The sequence below is a fragment of the Cricetulus griseus genome, assembly GCF_003668045.3.
Source record: "Cricetulus griseus strain 17A/GY chromosome 1 unlocalized genomic scaffold, alternate assembly CriGri-PICRH-1.0 chr1_1, whole genome shotgun sequence".
NCBI classification, from domain to species: Eukaryota; Metazoa; Chordata; class Mammalia; order Rodentia; family Cricetidae; genus Cricetulus; species Cricetulus griseus.
Window position 1 is genome coordinate 203,174,294 of NW_023276807.1, and position 15,071 is coordinate 203,189,364.

Genomic DNA, 15,071 nt, shown 5'->3' on the forward strand with positions numbered 1-15,071 from the left:
CCTATTCACTGTCATGGTAGACGTATGACTCACCCAGAATGAATTCATCACAGAACTTAGTACATATACACAAGGGAGGTATTGGCAATCTCAGTGTTGGTATGTTGGCCCAATGAAGTTGTGTGCCATTTTTTGTTTTGTTTTGTTTTTCGAGACAGGGTTTCTCTGTGTAGCTTTGGAGCCTATCCTGGCACTCGCTCTGGTGACCAGGCTGGCCTTGAACTCACAGAGATCTGCCTGCCTCTGTCTCCCGAGTGCTGGGATTAAAGACATGTGCCACCAATGCCCGGCTGCCATTAAAATTTAGCTATCAGAGAAGGACGAGTGAAAAGCAAAGGGGTCCAGACCAGGCTGGTGAAACCCACAGAAACAGCTGACCTGAATATCGGGGAGCTCTTGGTCCCCAGACTGATAGCTGGGATACCAGCATGGGACTGATTCAGACCCCAGGAACGTGGTTTTCAATGAGGAGACCTCGGAAATCTACGGGACCTCCTGTAGTAGTTCAGTACTTATCGCTGGCATAGGTGTGGACTTTGGGAGCCCAATCCACATAGAGGAATACTCCCTGAGCCAAGACACATGGGGGTGGGCCCAGGCCCTATCCCAAAGGATAGGGTAGACTCTGATGACACCCTATGGAAGGCCTCATCATCCAGGGGGAGCAGAAGGGATATGTGATAGGTAGGGTTTTAGTTGGGAGGGGTGGTAGGGGAGGACGGGAGGGAGAAGGGAACTGGGATTGTCGTGTAAAACAATCTTGTTTCTAATTCAAATAAAAAAAATCTGCAAAAAAAAAAAAAAGAAGAAGAAGAAGAAGAGGGCACAGTTATGTCACCATAGTGCAATCACCAGCCTGTTGTGGCACAAATAGAATAAAGCTTGCTTTAATTTGCACCCCACCCCCCAGAAAATAAAAGTTTATGAGGACAACTGTACCATACAAGAGCCAGAGACAGGCAAATTGATCATCTGAAGACATCCATTCTTGCTACTTTTGGAAAAGAGGCAGATGAGTTATTTCGTTTCAAGGATTCCACACTAGAATCCTACCCTCTGGAAATAGAGGTGTTCACTATAACATTATTTGTCCCAAGAAACTAGAAACAATTAAAGATTTGTCATCATGAAAATAATTGTTGCCTGTGTTATTTATAATTTAGAATTCCCTGCAACTCTTTAAATAAAGCTATAAAGATATGGCCATACCAAGGAAGGGGAGGGAGAGCTATGTGAACCGTAGCATCTCCAAGGAAGATGGGGCAGAGAGTGGAGGGCTAGATGTCAAAGTCTGAATCTAAGTTTAAAACTGTCTGGGACAGACCAAGGCAGAGTCAGAATTATATAGGAATCAATCCTTATACATTGGGGGTGGAGTGGGGTTTTGTTTAACTCTTTACTCCTTAACCATCAGTAATACATCCTGATAAAAGTGGGGGAAATTATGTCTGGATGAAATTGCTTTAAATCACACACACACACACACACACACACACACACACACACACATATATATATATTACACAATTAATAAAATGAAAGAAAACAAATATTAACAGTAGTCACTTCTGAGTTACACAATTTAGTAAACCAGTATTTTTCTTTTCACCTCACTCTATTTTCTAAGTTTTCCATGAGTCAGGGGGTGGAAGCAGGATAGGTTCAGAAATAAGTTATTCATACATAGGTAATTGAAGCACTGATTGTATTCATCTAGAGACAGGCTCTCTTAAGGGGCAATTTACCTTTAGACTTATCAACTGAGTGATTGCAGATACTCTTAACTGCCTCAACCGGATGCTGGAGCCCATTTTCCCACAATAATCCATGCACATTCGTTCGTTCTCTGCCCAAATTGCCCAAGCAGCAAAGTACTAGTTTCCAGGTGGTCTGGTTCCCTGGGTCTGAGGAATTGTATTTTTAGCTAGTAGTTCTCAACAGAAGGAGCTCGCTGGAATAACCAAGGGTTTTTTTTTTTTTTTTTTCTCCCAAAACACAATTGTAGGATACTGAGTAGCTCTCCATAGGGTGCAGGCATATGTATTGACAAAGTTTCCTAGGTGGTTTGGGGGAGGCACGTGTGACTGAGAATCCCTGACATAAATAAACGTGTGTGGATGTGCTTGAGATCCTTTTGGAAGAATACATAAGAAAATGGGAGCGGTAGGGAAGGGTGCTGGGTGGCAGGAAAAGAGGGAGACTTTTTCTCTATCTGTTGGGTCTTTCAGAGCTTGTGCCAGGGTGTGTTATAAGACCTAATGAAGCAAAGGCAGAAGGAAACCAGATTTCAGGAGGTTCTGCCTTGGTACTCAGCTCCCAGGCCCTCATTTTCTTAGGCCAGGGTGTTAAAAGCTCTGCAAAGTGACACTTCTTTTATGCAGATATTTTTGCTTTTCCATTTTTCTTGGTTAGCATCCACTAACTTATTTGTTTGTTTGATTTTTCGAGACAGGGTTTCTTCTATGTAGCTTTGTAGAGCAGGCTGGCCTCGAACTCATAAAGATCAGCCTGCCTCTGCCTCCCGAGTGCTCAATTCAAAAGCATGCACCACCCGGCACTGCATCTACTAACTTTAAAAGAACTCCATAAAAATAGTCAGAAGAACTTTACATTCTGAAACGTCCAGAAGCCACTCCCCACTCTAGAGTCACACATGCCACAGTTGGGACATTTTGTTATCTGAACTTTGTGCTAGGCACAGGAACACCTATGAAATGTAATTTTAAGACAGTTTGAAAATTTAATTCAGGCTATATCAGACCCTGCCACTCAGAATTGTTTTAAGCTGCAGTGTGTGTGTGTGTGTGTGTGTGTGTGTGTGTGTGTGTGTGTGTGGTGTGTATGTGTGTGTGTGTGGTGTGGTATGGTGTGTATGTGATATCTGTGTATGGTGTGTGTGTGTGTGTGTGTGTGTGTGTGTGTGTGTGTGTGTGTGTGTGTGTGTGTGTGATGTGTGTGTATATGTGTGTGTGTTGTGTATATGGGTGTGTGTGTGTGTGTTGTGAGTATATGGTGTGTATGGTGTGTGTATGGTGTGTGTATGGTGTGTGTGTGTGTGTGTGTGTGTGTGTGTGTGTGTGTGTGTGTGGTGTACAAACACACAGGTTCACATGCTTGCTTGTATGCCAAGGTCAGACATCAATGTCAGGTATCTTCCTCAATCACATTCACCTTGATTTTTGAGATAGTCTCTTACTGAACTTGCGGCTCAGCAGGACTGGCTAGCCAGTGAGCTCTGGGGACCGGGGAGGACCCGCCTTCCAGAATTGGGGTTACACAGGTGTGCTACTGCCCCTGGCTTTTATATGGGCGATGGGATCTAAACTTAGATCCTCACACTTATGCAGCAAGCACTTTATGAACACAAGTATATCCCCTGCACCAGCTTTCCTTGACACTTTCAGTGTATATCTCTGTTCTACAAGTAAAAAGCCCTTAAGAGGAAAAAAAAAAAAAAAACAAATGAAAAGACCTCCACAAAGAAATTTACAGTCAAGACAGAACAGGCTATAAAAAACAAACAAACAAACAAACAAAAAGACCCTAGCATCACCACATACGTAATAAAAAAAAATACAAACACAAATCAGAAACATGTCTTATTTGCCTACCTATTCAGAGTGTTTTCAAGTGTGAAGATCCAGCAAAGGGCAGGAGAGGAAGAATTCCACCTCCTAAAGTCAGAAAAAAATAACCAACAAGCCAGGCATCCCACCACAGGGTCACCTCAGCCCAACCTCCCAGGTGCTCATCAACCATCAAACCCTGTTTCTCTGGCCAGCAGAGTCAGTTCCAGAAGCTGAGGGAGCTCCCAAGAGGTCAGAGTTGTGCACATCTTGTGCAAAACAAGCAGCAGAATGTAGAAAGGAGCACAGAGCATTAAGGCAGTCACAGGCAAGTTAGAGGTTGACCCTACCATGACTCAGAAGGGAGCTGCTACCCTGTGAGGGAGACAATGGAAGGGACTGCTGCAGGGCTGGGGCTGGAGATCAATGCTTGCTTGCCTGGAAAATAAGAGGGGAGAGGGAGGAAGGAAGCAGAGAGACAGAGGTTCAAGACCTGACGTGTCACTCTCCTCCCACTCCTGCTCAGATTTTCCTGCTCAGAGGGTAACCAAAATGGAACTGAAGATAAGGGTGGAGAAATCCAAGTACTCCTCCAGCCCAATCTAGTTCTTGGAGTTCCTAGGGATAGGTCTTAGAGGAGATGCAAAGTTTTGTAGGCTTATTATTCCCAGTTCTAGCACAACCTTCCACCTTAACCAAAATCTTGGCAGCCAATCAACCCTCTAAATTGAAGCTAAAGAAGCCGCGTGGCAGATATTTTAAAACTGAAGCCTGCTTCAAAAGGGCAGAACCAGAGAAGAGAGAAGGATAAGGAGGAAGAGGAAGAAGAAATGAAGGAAAGGAAGAGCGGGAGGGAAGAAGGAAGGAGGAGGAAGGAAAAGAGAAGGAAGAGGAAGAGGAGAAACAGTGCCTAAGAATTGTTTCCCAACAGTCTAGCTGGGGTGGAGGTGTAGAGGTTTAGACAAGATATCAGAAGCTGTAAGAAGTGTCTGGGGTTCACATGCTAGTGTCTCTACTGCTGCACACATTTTATTTTGCACAGTAGCAAAAAAATAAATAAAACAAGCCAGGTTTCTTTGGGGGAAATACGGTAGTTAGGATTCACTTTCCCTTGGACTCATCTCCTAAGGCTTGCTCTTCTCTCTGTCTATGAAAAAGACCTGTGCCTGTCACAATAGGCTGGTAGAAAGCCTTGAATTGGTTTTGTTGTTGTTGGGTTTTTGTTTGTTTGTTTGGGGTTTTTGTTTGTTTGGTTGGTTTTGGTTTGGGGGTTGTTTTGTTTTTTGTTTGAGACAGGGTCTTACTGTGTAGCCCTGGATGTCCTTGGAGTCACAAAAATGTATGGCCTCTGCCTCATGAGTGCAGGGATTAAGGCGTGCATTGCCTCTGGAAAGCTTTCCTTTGGACTTTGGGTGACTAAGGGCATATATAGGCTTCAGAGAAATCTCAGGACCAACAGACTGGGCTTAGCTGGGCATTTCAGTTCTGACATCTGGAACTTTGTTTTAGGAGTTATTTTATATCAGTGAGCATTCCTCAGAATGCCAGGTTCAACACTCAACATCTGCAGGGTATGGTAAGTGGTAGTGGGACACTCCAATGCCTGGAACCTAGACACACAGACAACCAGTGAGAGCTGGAATCATGTCCAGGGAGAGCAATAACAGAAGGCCATGAGTAAGAAGGCACATGGACTCAGACGCAGAGCAGAGAAAAACAGCAAAACCCTTTGCATCTCACTTCTGGTTGTCCCCAGGGAGAGCCCTCCTAAAGAAGAGGACAACCCCTTTCTACTCCCTGCCCCTAGCCACCCTCCTTCTTCACCAGCTTCTCACACAGGAGCTGTGTGTCCCCAGGAGGCTGCAGCTACCGGAGACCTCCCTTTCCCAACACCAGCAAGAGGCTGGAGTTAGTAACACTCCCATTATACACCCAAGAGGAACTATCAGAGCCTCACATTGTGTTATCGTGGAGATATGTACTCTAACACTTTACTGGATGAGCAAAGCCTCAATAATGGGTATTTTCGATAAACAAAACCAAAACAATCAAATGAATTGATACACTGTGTTTACACTGGTGATTGAAAAAGAGCCATTCACAGAAACAAAATTATAACACTTTAATCATTTAAATAAAACCAACTTCAGGAACATACATACACATACAGAAAATCCAAACCATGTAATTGAACAGTATATGTAAATACATCAAATTCTTAAAAATCCCCCAAATGGACTCAATGTCATGGATGTGAAAGGCAATTTTGAAGCACTACACCAGAATGAAACAGACAAGGTTGTCACTTTGCAGGTACTGACAAGACTAGCCTGTGGACATGTCAGGCTTTTGTTAAGAATTTCTAGGGAATGAGCCAACAGAGCCATTCAGAAGGGATACAAATGATCACTCCAAAAAGATGAAGGTATGGCGAACAATTTCTTTGGCCCTCTAAGTCAAGTCACATTGGTTTTTACTTTAAAATACCAAACATGAGAACTTAGCATTCTACCTAGAAATGTTTGAATAGTAAGTGGGCTAACATTGTTATCAGATTTTAAAAGGAACTCAAAACCAACCTGACTATGCTTTAGAAACTCTAAATATAGAAAGTGCCAGGGAAAGGCAGAGATAAAAAAAAGTAATAGTAATAAAATAAAAAGCCAGCTCCATCATCTTGCTTCATCATAGGCTAATGAGTATCTAAGTGGCAGTGGTGGGACTACAGGGATACATTGACAGCACTGTCAGCCAGTGGGAGACCTCTTCATGGACCAGGTGTGTGTGTGTGTGTGTGTGTGTGTGTGTGTGTACTCACGCACATGTGTGTGCATGAGTGCATGGGGGGGGCTACATGCTGTGCTTTAACTTGGCCCACACTGCCCCAATGCAGGATATTTAAAGTAAGTGGTAATAAGCCAAACTTCCTGAACAGCTACAGCATCTGAACACACTTGTACTAAAGACAAGACACACACCGACAAGAAAGAAACTAGACTGATATCCCCAGTGCATCTGCAGACACCAGCAGCAACAGTATGGCTTGGCCTAGACCTGCAGGCACAGCCCCCATGCAGTCCTCCCTCAGCCCATTCTATGTTCTTCCCGGTCCAGAGGAACTAGGAGTCTGCGGAGCTCACAGGATAGGCAGTTTCAAAAGACCCTGGAAATACTTAGAAAAATACTTCCTAAGGGTTTTTGAAACGTGATGAAGCATCTCCTCAGAATAGACAAAATAAACTCCCAAACAGGAAGTCGGCAGAGTTGGCACTTATAAATTTAGGAAGTAATGGCTTTTCCTAAAGGATGGCAAAAGTACCTACACTCCAAGTGGTTCAACATTCTCATCAAGGCACAGAGTCAACCCTCTCCATCCATGTATGCTGACATGAAAATGAACTCATGAAAACAACTCCAGGAATGAATTTCCTCTACTCAAATTTTAAAATATAGAAGTTGCCTTTATAAGGCACAGCAAAATTAAAGACAGGTATCCCACCACCTTCCGTCAGAGACTAGCGTTACAGGTAGACAGTCAATGAATATATTGAGTAGAATGTCCCTGGTGATTCACAAACATGATCAATGCAGAGCGGGGTCTGGGGGTCTCTAAATGCAGACAGCAATGCTCTCTGTATATCTACTGTCCCCAGCACTTCCTTCAGAGTTATACTATGTCCACTAGAGGTGAAAAACCTGGCACAGTGGCCACAGCTCCTCAAATGTCCAGTGCCCTTTGCTAATGATTTCAACCAAGCACATGAGTTCTCCTCGTCGACAGCACCCTGGGGGAACCTGAATGGCAGTGGTCCATGTGGATGACCTATACTCTTGGCAGTTCACTTTAGACATTGCCACTAACAAGGTGGCAAGAAGAAAGCAGAAGGCTCACGCCTTAATTACTTTTATTTGACATATCTATAAATAATCATTAAATACAATCCATGGTGAGAAATAAAATTCACATCTGTAACAATTGAGACTGGAATGCATGATTGAGACAGATAACGCCGGTAGCAGTGGGGTCTGCAAACCAGGTCATGTGCACACACGGAAGTTCAGCTCCTGATGAGTGTGAGGAACTCTTCCCGAGTCTTTGGGTCTTCCCGAAACACCCCCAGCATGGTGCTGGTCACAGTCTTGCTGTTCATTTTCTGCACCCCTCGCATTACCATACACATGTGTCTATAAAATAAGTCAACAGAGCTGGTTTAAAGGCATAGACAGAGCTGTCTTATTTTTAGTTAAATAAAAAGCAGGGCAAAGACTAAATGCAGTTCACAGTTATCAACCATGTCAAAACACCCCTTCTTATGAGAATATTAAACTTTTCCTTGGATCATTTTATGTCCTACAGCTTTTATTCCTATTTCCAGTTAGCACTTGATGCAACCACCCGGGAGGGGAAAGCCAGATGTCCTTCCTGGGTGAAGAAGCACGAAAGTTCTAAACCAAAAGAAATTCAGAAGTCGTGCTTGTGCCACTCTCAGTACCATGATGGCTCTGTGCCACAACATCGTCCTGAGAGGTGCTCTCGGACACGGTCTTGCCAGCAGAATGAAGGTAGAACAGTCAGTATGGCTAAGCAACAAGGTAGAGGCAGATAGCATGCACAGGGCAGAGCTCCGGGGCTGCCCTAGCATGGGGAGGACTGCCTGCACAATGCATGTGATTCTCATAACCCCCTCCGATGTCTGGGGATCAGTGTGGGAAATGAAATAAGGCAGACACAGAAAGTGCACGCTCCGACGTGGGATCTGAGAGAGTTGATCTCACGGAACACAACAGCGCTTCCCAGAGGCTGAAAGCACCGAGCTGGGTAGATGGGCTCCGAGTTACAGCTAAACCCAGTGAGAAATCTGGCCTGCTGTTGTAGCATGGGGTGAGCAGAGATGACAATGTTGTTTGCATTATTTCAAAAGGCAGGAGGAAGCATTTGAATTGTTTTGCTTATAGAGGAATGATGAAATGTCTGGGGAGTAAAAGGTAGTTAACCCCCATTTAAACACTACAGTCTTATAGCTATCAAAACACCGCGTTGTAGATTATCAGCAGGTTGTTTTCGTGTTTACCAAAGCCTCAGTTAACAGTTAAATTGAAAAATAGAAAACATATGTTCTTTTTTTCAAGACAGGATTTCTCCGTGTAGCTTTGGAGCCTATCCTGGCACTCGCTCTGGAGACCAGGCTGGCCTCCAACTCACAGAGATCCGCCTGCCTCTGCCTCTGCCTCCGGAATGCTGAGATTAAAGGCATGTGCCACCAACGCCTGGCACTGTTCTTTTTAAAAAACCATGTCTTTGATTGCCCTTTCTACCAATTTACTTTTTTTTTTCCTATTTGGCAAATGCTCAGTCACAAAAAAAGCTAAGGAAAAAGGCAAGACACAAAAATACTACTGCCTGGACACATAGAATTCTGCAATGATACATCTGACTCCCAAAAGCTAAAAGTTCTCACAAGAGAGAAAAACAAAAACCAGGGGCTGGTGATGGCTCAATGATGAAGAGAACATCAAATGACTGAGTGTGGCTACTGGGACCCATTTCAGGGGGCCTTCGACTACCTCAGGCCTCCATAAACACCACCAGCACACACGTGCCCAGGATTCAAATAAGATCAAAAACAACACAAAAATCTCCTTTCCACCCCCTGGCTCCTGGGGAAGGAGAAAAGCAGCTGCAGGCCCATGGGTGGAAGTCACCAGCAGCAGCAAGTGGCCCTTGCTTGGTCCTAGAGAAGCAGAGTGGCACTAAAGGTGGAGGTCATGTTGCTGCTACTGAGACCTTATCAAAGGCGGTTCGGACTTACGTTGCTTCAATCACTACCCCAACGCCAGCAGGCTGCAAGGCTTCTGTGATGGCCACCGCAATCTGTTTGGTGAGGCGCTCTTGAACTGTGGGGTGTGGCAGAGAGATAGGTTTAAAAGCCAGACACAAAGAACTGGAAGATTTTTTTTTCTTTTTCTTTCTTTTTTTTTTTTTTCTATAGAATATTTGTGATCTTACAAAGCAGACCTCTGGGGATTTAACATCCAACACATGCCAGCTTTCTCCAAGACTATTCTGTCTGCTATGTCTCAAGGAAGACCCTGGTCTGTGTCCTCAAGAGCACTCAGGTCTAGGGGAAACCCCTGGCCTCCAGCACCTGGTTCCCACGCATCCCCATAGATGTAGAGTGGAGTGAAAAATTAATTACCTTGCAGCAGATTAAGCATGGAAGCTAACTGCTGGGCTGTTGAAAACCAATGCTGGAACCTAAATAATTCAGTTACTAATGCTGACAGAAACAACTTGTCTTTGAATGCATACAAAGGTGTTCTCAGAATCATGCCAATGTTGAAAAACTGACAAAAATCCCCAAATGTCTACCAGGACAGAGACTGGCTAGGGGATTAGTCCACACAATGCAATTGGAAACAGCCACAGAAAGAAATGACATGTGAGGGGTGTGAGGTGTGGGGTTTGTTCAATATGTGTTAAGTGAAAAGGAAATGGGAGGGCGAGGCCAACCACAGATGTGCCCACCTTAGTTTAAATATGACTTGAAAATGTTGACACATGTATTAACACAGAGGAATACAAAAGCATGGCAGGGTTTCCTCCACAGGCTTAAACAGACTGCCTTGTACCTCCCTCGCAGGGCTCCATTTCTGCCCTTTTTATTTACTACACTTGTAACAGAGTAAAACTATTTGTTCTGTGGGGAAAATGTTTTCTGTAAATAAGGATTGTAAATGTTTACCTTGTAGTCTTCTACTATAGATTTCTACAATCCTAGAAAAGAAGGAATTGTTTTAGTTAGTCACACGTTTGAAATTAATTTCATGAGACTTAGTGGCAGCAATGGTAGGATGCGGGCAGGAGAGATGGCTTATGGGAAGAAGAGAGAGAACATTCAAGCAGAGACCACCAGTCACACAGCTGCTCTGCTTCCTATGTCCCTGAAGAGAGACAGGGAGAACTAGTAAGTCCTAGAATGTAACAGTCAACTCATGAAAACCATAGTTACAGGGGAGTAACAAACCTTGATGCTCCCCAGTCATCAATTTCAGGCTATGTCTCAAGTGCTCTAATTAATCATATTGTCTTATCAGAGCTTAAAGTTCAAGTTAAAAATAAGAAGGTATTTGTTAAATAATAATAGGCCAACTACTGAGCCACCTAAATCTGTTAGAGTAATCAGATTACAGCAGATTAGATTTCTTCAAGCATTTCTTTATGAAAGGTTTATATAAGTGTTTCACAGGATTAATGCTCTCCCAAATAATAGGCTCCTGGACTTACAGTGAAACCTGCCAGGTGACAGTGTGGACAGCCCATGTGAAGGTGGCAATTTACAATATAAACCTTTTCTTTAAAATGATATTGTTTGCTGATGATCTGGACTCCACTTAAGAATCACTTCTTCTGAGACATTTTATCTCATAGGTACACTTAGTTGCAGTTTACCACCCAGTCTGGGGATCCCTCATGGTAGAAGCCACTCTGATTCTTGGGCCCAGTGGTTTAAAATGTTGAAGAGATGGGGCATTGTTTTAGTTTGAGCAAAATAGTGGTTTTTAAGAGATTAGAGCTACTGGGCTAAATTTTTGTGTATATTACATGTGACTTTTTTTTAGGTGATTAGTACATCAAGTAAGTAGGAGATGTTATTGACTTATAGTTAAAAACTCTAGCATTTTTTTTTCTTAAGTAGAATTGAGGATGTAATACTAGGCAAATGGTGGTGAAACTGGGTATCTGTGTTTCACTCCACACTTTAATAGGAATGTCACTGACATTTCTTTAAATCACCTAAAGTGCTTGTCTATTTCTAGTGGTGAGTTGCTTTCAAAACAAGAGGACCATCCATATGGCTGGGGGTATAGATCAGTGGTAGAGCGCTTGCCTAGCATGTACAAAGCCTTGGGTTCCATTCCCAGTATTGGGAGGCAGAGGGTGGATCATTCATGTAGATGTTTATTTGGTTATGTGGCAAACATGTTCCCTGTGCTCAGAGAGCTTTTATTTGTTTTTCAAGTAAGGAGCGTGTGTGCTGTTTGATTTTTCTCAACTTGACATAAACATGGATATAGCTGGGAAGGGAGAATCATAATTGAGAAAATGTCCCCGCAAGTTTGGCCTGTAGGCAAGTCTACAGGGCATTTTCTTGGTTGATGTTGGAAGGCCCAGCTCATTGGGGTCAGAGTCGTCTTTGGGCAGGTGGTCCAGGATAGCAATAAGAAAACAGATTCAGCAAGTTATGGGGAACAAGGCATTGCTGCCTAATGCCTTGTTAGGAGGATAGGATGCTGCCTATCCTCCACAGTCCTGGCTTCAGTTCCTGCTTCTAGGTGTCTTCTTTGAGTCCCTGCCCAATCCCCCTGCTCGCTCCTCCCCAATCTGCTTTTGGTTATGGTGTGTTATCACAGCAGTAGTAATCCTAAGCAGAACAAAAACAGGTACCACAGGGTGGACTACTGCTATGACAGACATGACCATGTGTTACAGAAGGACTATGAAGGATTTGGGAACTTTGGCCTGGAAAAGCCATTGAGGGTTCAGTATTTCATGAGCTGTTGTGCAAGCTGCGAAGACAATGCTGAGAACAATGCAGAAAATGGAAGCCAAAATTGTGAGGTTTCAGAGTGAATCAGTGTCTATCGGCACCATTCATGTGACACTTGGAATTAAGACTCTATAGTGTCTAATAAGCTGGAGTTTAAGAATCAGCTATGATTAACAAGAGACTAACACTGCTGAAGTGAAACCTATACTTTGCTGGGACAATCCATACAGGACAGCCAGGGCTGAAGAATCAGCCATGATTTAGAAGAGACCAGCATCACTGAGGGGAAATGTCCTGGGAGTGTTTCCTCATTGGGATTAGTGTCATCTTTGGGCAGGTGATCAGCACACAAAAGCTGTAATCCAAGGTGCCTGAGGCTGCATCTCGTGCTGGCCTCCTAACTTAGTAATGTGTAAGAGTTTCCCACGTGCTACTGGTTCCAAAGTCACAAAGAAGTCAAGGACAGCAGCTGATGCTCAGCACTGTGAGAGGGCAGGCAGCAGCGGCCATTGGTGGAGGTGTAGCCTCTGTTACAGTAGAAGCCCCCGGATTAGAATTGAAAGGGCCATGGAGAGAAATTGAGACTTGGCACCCTGTGGCAGGGTCATAGTCCCTGAAAAGAGCCCAGGGGCCATTGGTGAAAGTGCAACCCAGCCTCAACAGAGACCTGAGCATTTTGGAGATGCCAGTACAACAGGATGACCACCAAGGACAGCAGCAGCTGTGGAATGGAGCCACCTGAGTTGTGTGGGTGGAGAACCGGGGGATGGAGCTGCTCAAGTCCAGGAGATGTGAGTCCCCAATACCTAACATTGAACTTTACACTGCTGCACTATGGCTTTGCTTGGATCTTTGTGTAACCGTCCCTTGGTTCTTCCCTCTTGGAATATGAAAGTATTTATCTAATTTTTTATATTTTTTTCCTACAGAAGCCCACAGTTGAGAGACTTTGAACTTTTAGAGAGCTGTTGGATTTTTAAAGAAAACTTGGACTTTAAAGTATTGAGATATTTAGAACCTGTGGGACTGAGCCATCTCTCCATCATCACCAACCGCAACTCATTTAGGATTCTGTGTATCCCTCTGCCTCAGTCTCTGTTAGCACTGACACATGACTGTTATCATCATGGTTTCTCTGCACTTAAGAGTTCCAAAATAACCCTGTTTTGGGCACTTTGGATTGAACACCCTCCCCCGCCCCCGCCTTGGGCATGAGGGTGTACATTCCTGTGGCTACAGCTACCTCATCCCATTCACTTTCTGGCTGTTTCCTTCTCTCTGGCCATGGCAGTAGCTGGCCTAGAGAGCCCTTCCATACAGGTAACTCAATTCATAGGTTGGCCAAGGCTATCCCCAGGAACTACAATTCCAAATTCAAGATTTAATTATATTCATTCAATTGTTCTAGGGCAAGAAAATAGATTTTTAGCAACAAAGAGGATTTCTATTTGATGTGAATTTATTCTAGACTTCCCCTAGAACCAAACCAGCTCACTTCTGGTATCCTCCTGTAACACAAAGCCTTCCTGCTTGATATTTGACTTTACAGGAACAGAAAGGTCATGCATTTAAAGGTGAGCACACAACAAACTTCACACACAAGATTAAAATGAACAGGAAGGTTTTGCTAAGACGTAGCCTTCTTTATTACTCCTTACTCTCTAAGCATCCTAACTTCCTAAAAGAAATGGGCAGCTGGATAAAAATCTCAGTTGACTTTTCTGTTTAACAGACCCTTTCTTCCAATTTTTTAAAACATGAAAGTAACACACACTCAGTGCCTTGGTTTGGTGCTCTGTTTTATTCCTGTTAATCTTATTAGCACAATGGCAAATTCTCATTTGAACAATCAGCTTCTTTGTATTGCTTCATGGAAGATTTAACTATTTACGATCTTTTCACCATGAAAGGACAGAATCAAGACTGTCCTCCTGTGCCTCTGAGGCATCATTCATTCCATGACCCCACTGGATCACCCTAGAAACTATTGCTCATACTGCCAGTCAGGATCAGCAAAGTATGGTCTTCAAGGTCTTCAGGGGTCTGGGACTATGGCTCAGTGGCAGGGCCACTCACTTGCCTAGACTGAATGAAGCCCTGGGCTTGATCCACAGCACCAGAGAGAAGGAAATATAAAGACTACATGTAAGCTTATAGTTCTCTGTGAATTTTTACATAGAGTTTACATTCTTGATGAAAAAGAGAATACCAGAATGTTAGACCTATGATTGTATACAATAAGCATGCTGATGGTACTATTATTCATAGTTGATATATATAAATTTTTAATTTTATTTGGAAGTAAGTAACTGGGGAAAGACTACCCTTTTCTGTTGCTGTGATAAAACATCATGACCATGCCAACTTATAAAGGCAGGAGTTGATCTGGGCTTACGGATCCAGAGGGATAAGAATTCATTGCCATCTTGGTGGGGAGGCATGGCAGCAGGCAGACACCGAACCTGGAACAGCAATCTGAGAGCTCGCATCTTAAACTAAAAGCACTAAGCACGGAGAGGAAACTGGGAATGGCATGAGGTTTTTGAAACCTCAAAGCCCACCCCCATGACGTACTTCCTTCACCAAGGCCTGACATCCGAGATCCCTAACAGTGCCAATAACTGGGAACCAAGTGTTCAAACACATGAGCCTATGGGAGACATTCTCATTCAAACATCCACAGGTTTTTATAGACTCCAAAAAAGAAATGGAAAAGATGAGGACTACCATGTCAGGACTACTGCAAATCTCACTATAACCCATCAAAGCCACAGAACAGTCAGTCACAGATTCACTTGTTCCAATTGTGACTGAGGTCACTGTAACCTCAATCAACTGATTTAAACTTAGCTTTAAATGCAATGACTGCACATTCATTACCTACCCCTTCATTTGGTTCTACACACACACACACACACACACACACACACACACACCCCTACCTCCCAGTATTTCT

At 43.6% G+C, this 15,071-nt stretch overlaps 1 protein-coding gene across 1 annotated transcript in view; it reads right to left on the reverse strand.

The window, feature by feature from the left end:
* Positions 1 to 5,663: 5,663 nt before the first annotated feature.
* Gch1 (GTP cyclohydrolase 1) overlaps positions 5,664 to 15,071 on the reverse strand; it is a 31,621-nt gene continuing 22,213 nt past the window's right edge. Inside the window, exons 4-6 of the mRNA XM_027386540.2 lie at positions 10,310 to 10,341; positions 9,377 to 9,461; positions 5,664 to 7,751 (exon numbers count right to left, since the gene is read on the reverse strand). Coding sequence (XP_027242341.1) covers positions 7,625 to 7,751; positions 9,377 to 9,461; positions 10,310 to 10,341 — 244 coding nt within the window. The 3' untranslated portion in view covers positions 5,664 to 7,624. The remainder of the gene's footprint in view (positions 7,752 to 9,376; positions 9,462 to 10,309; positions 10,342 to 15,071) is intronic.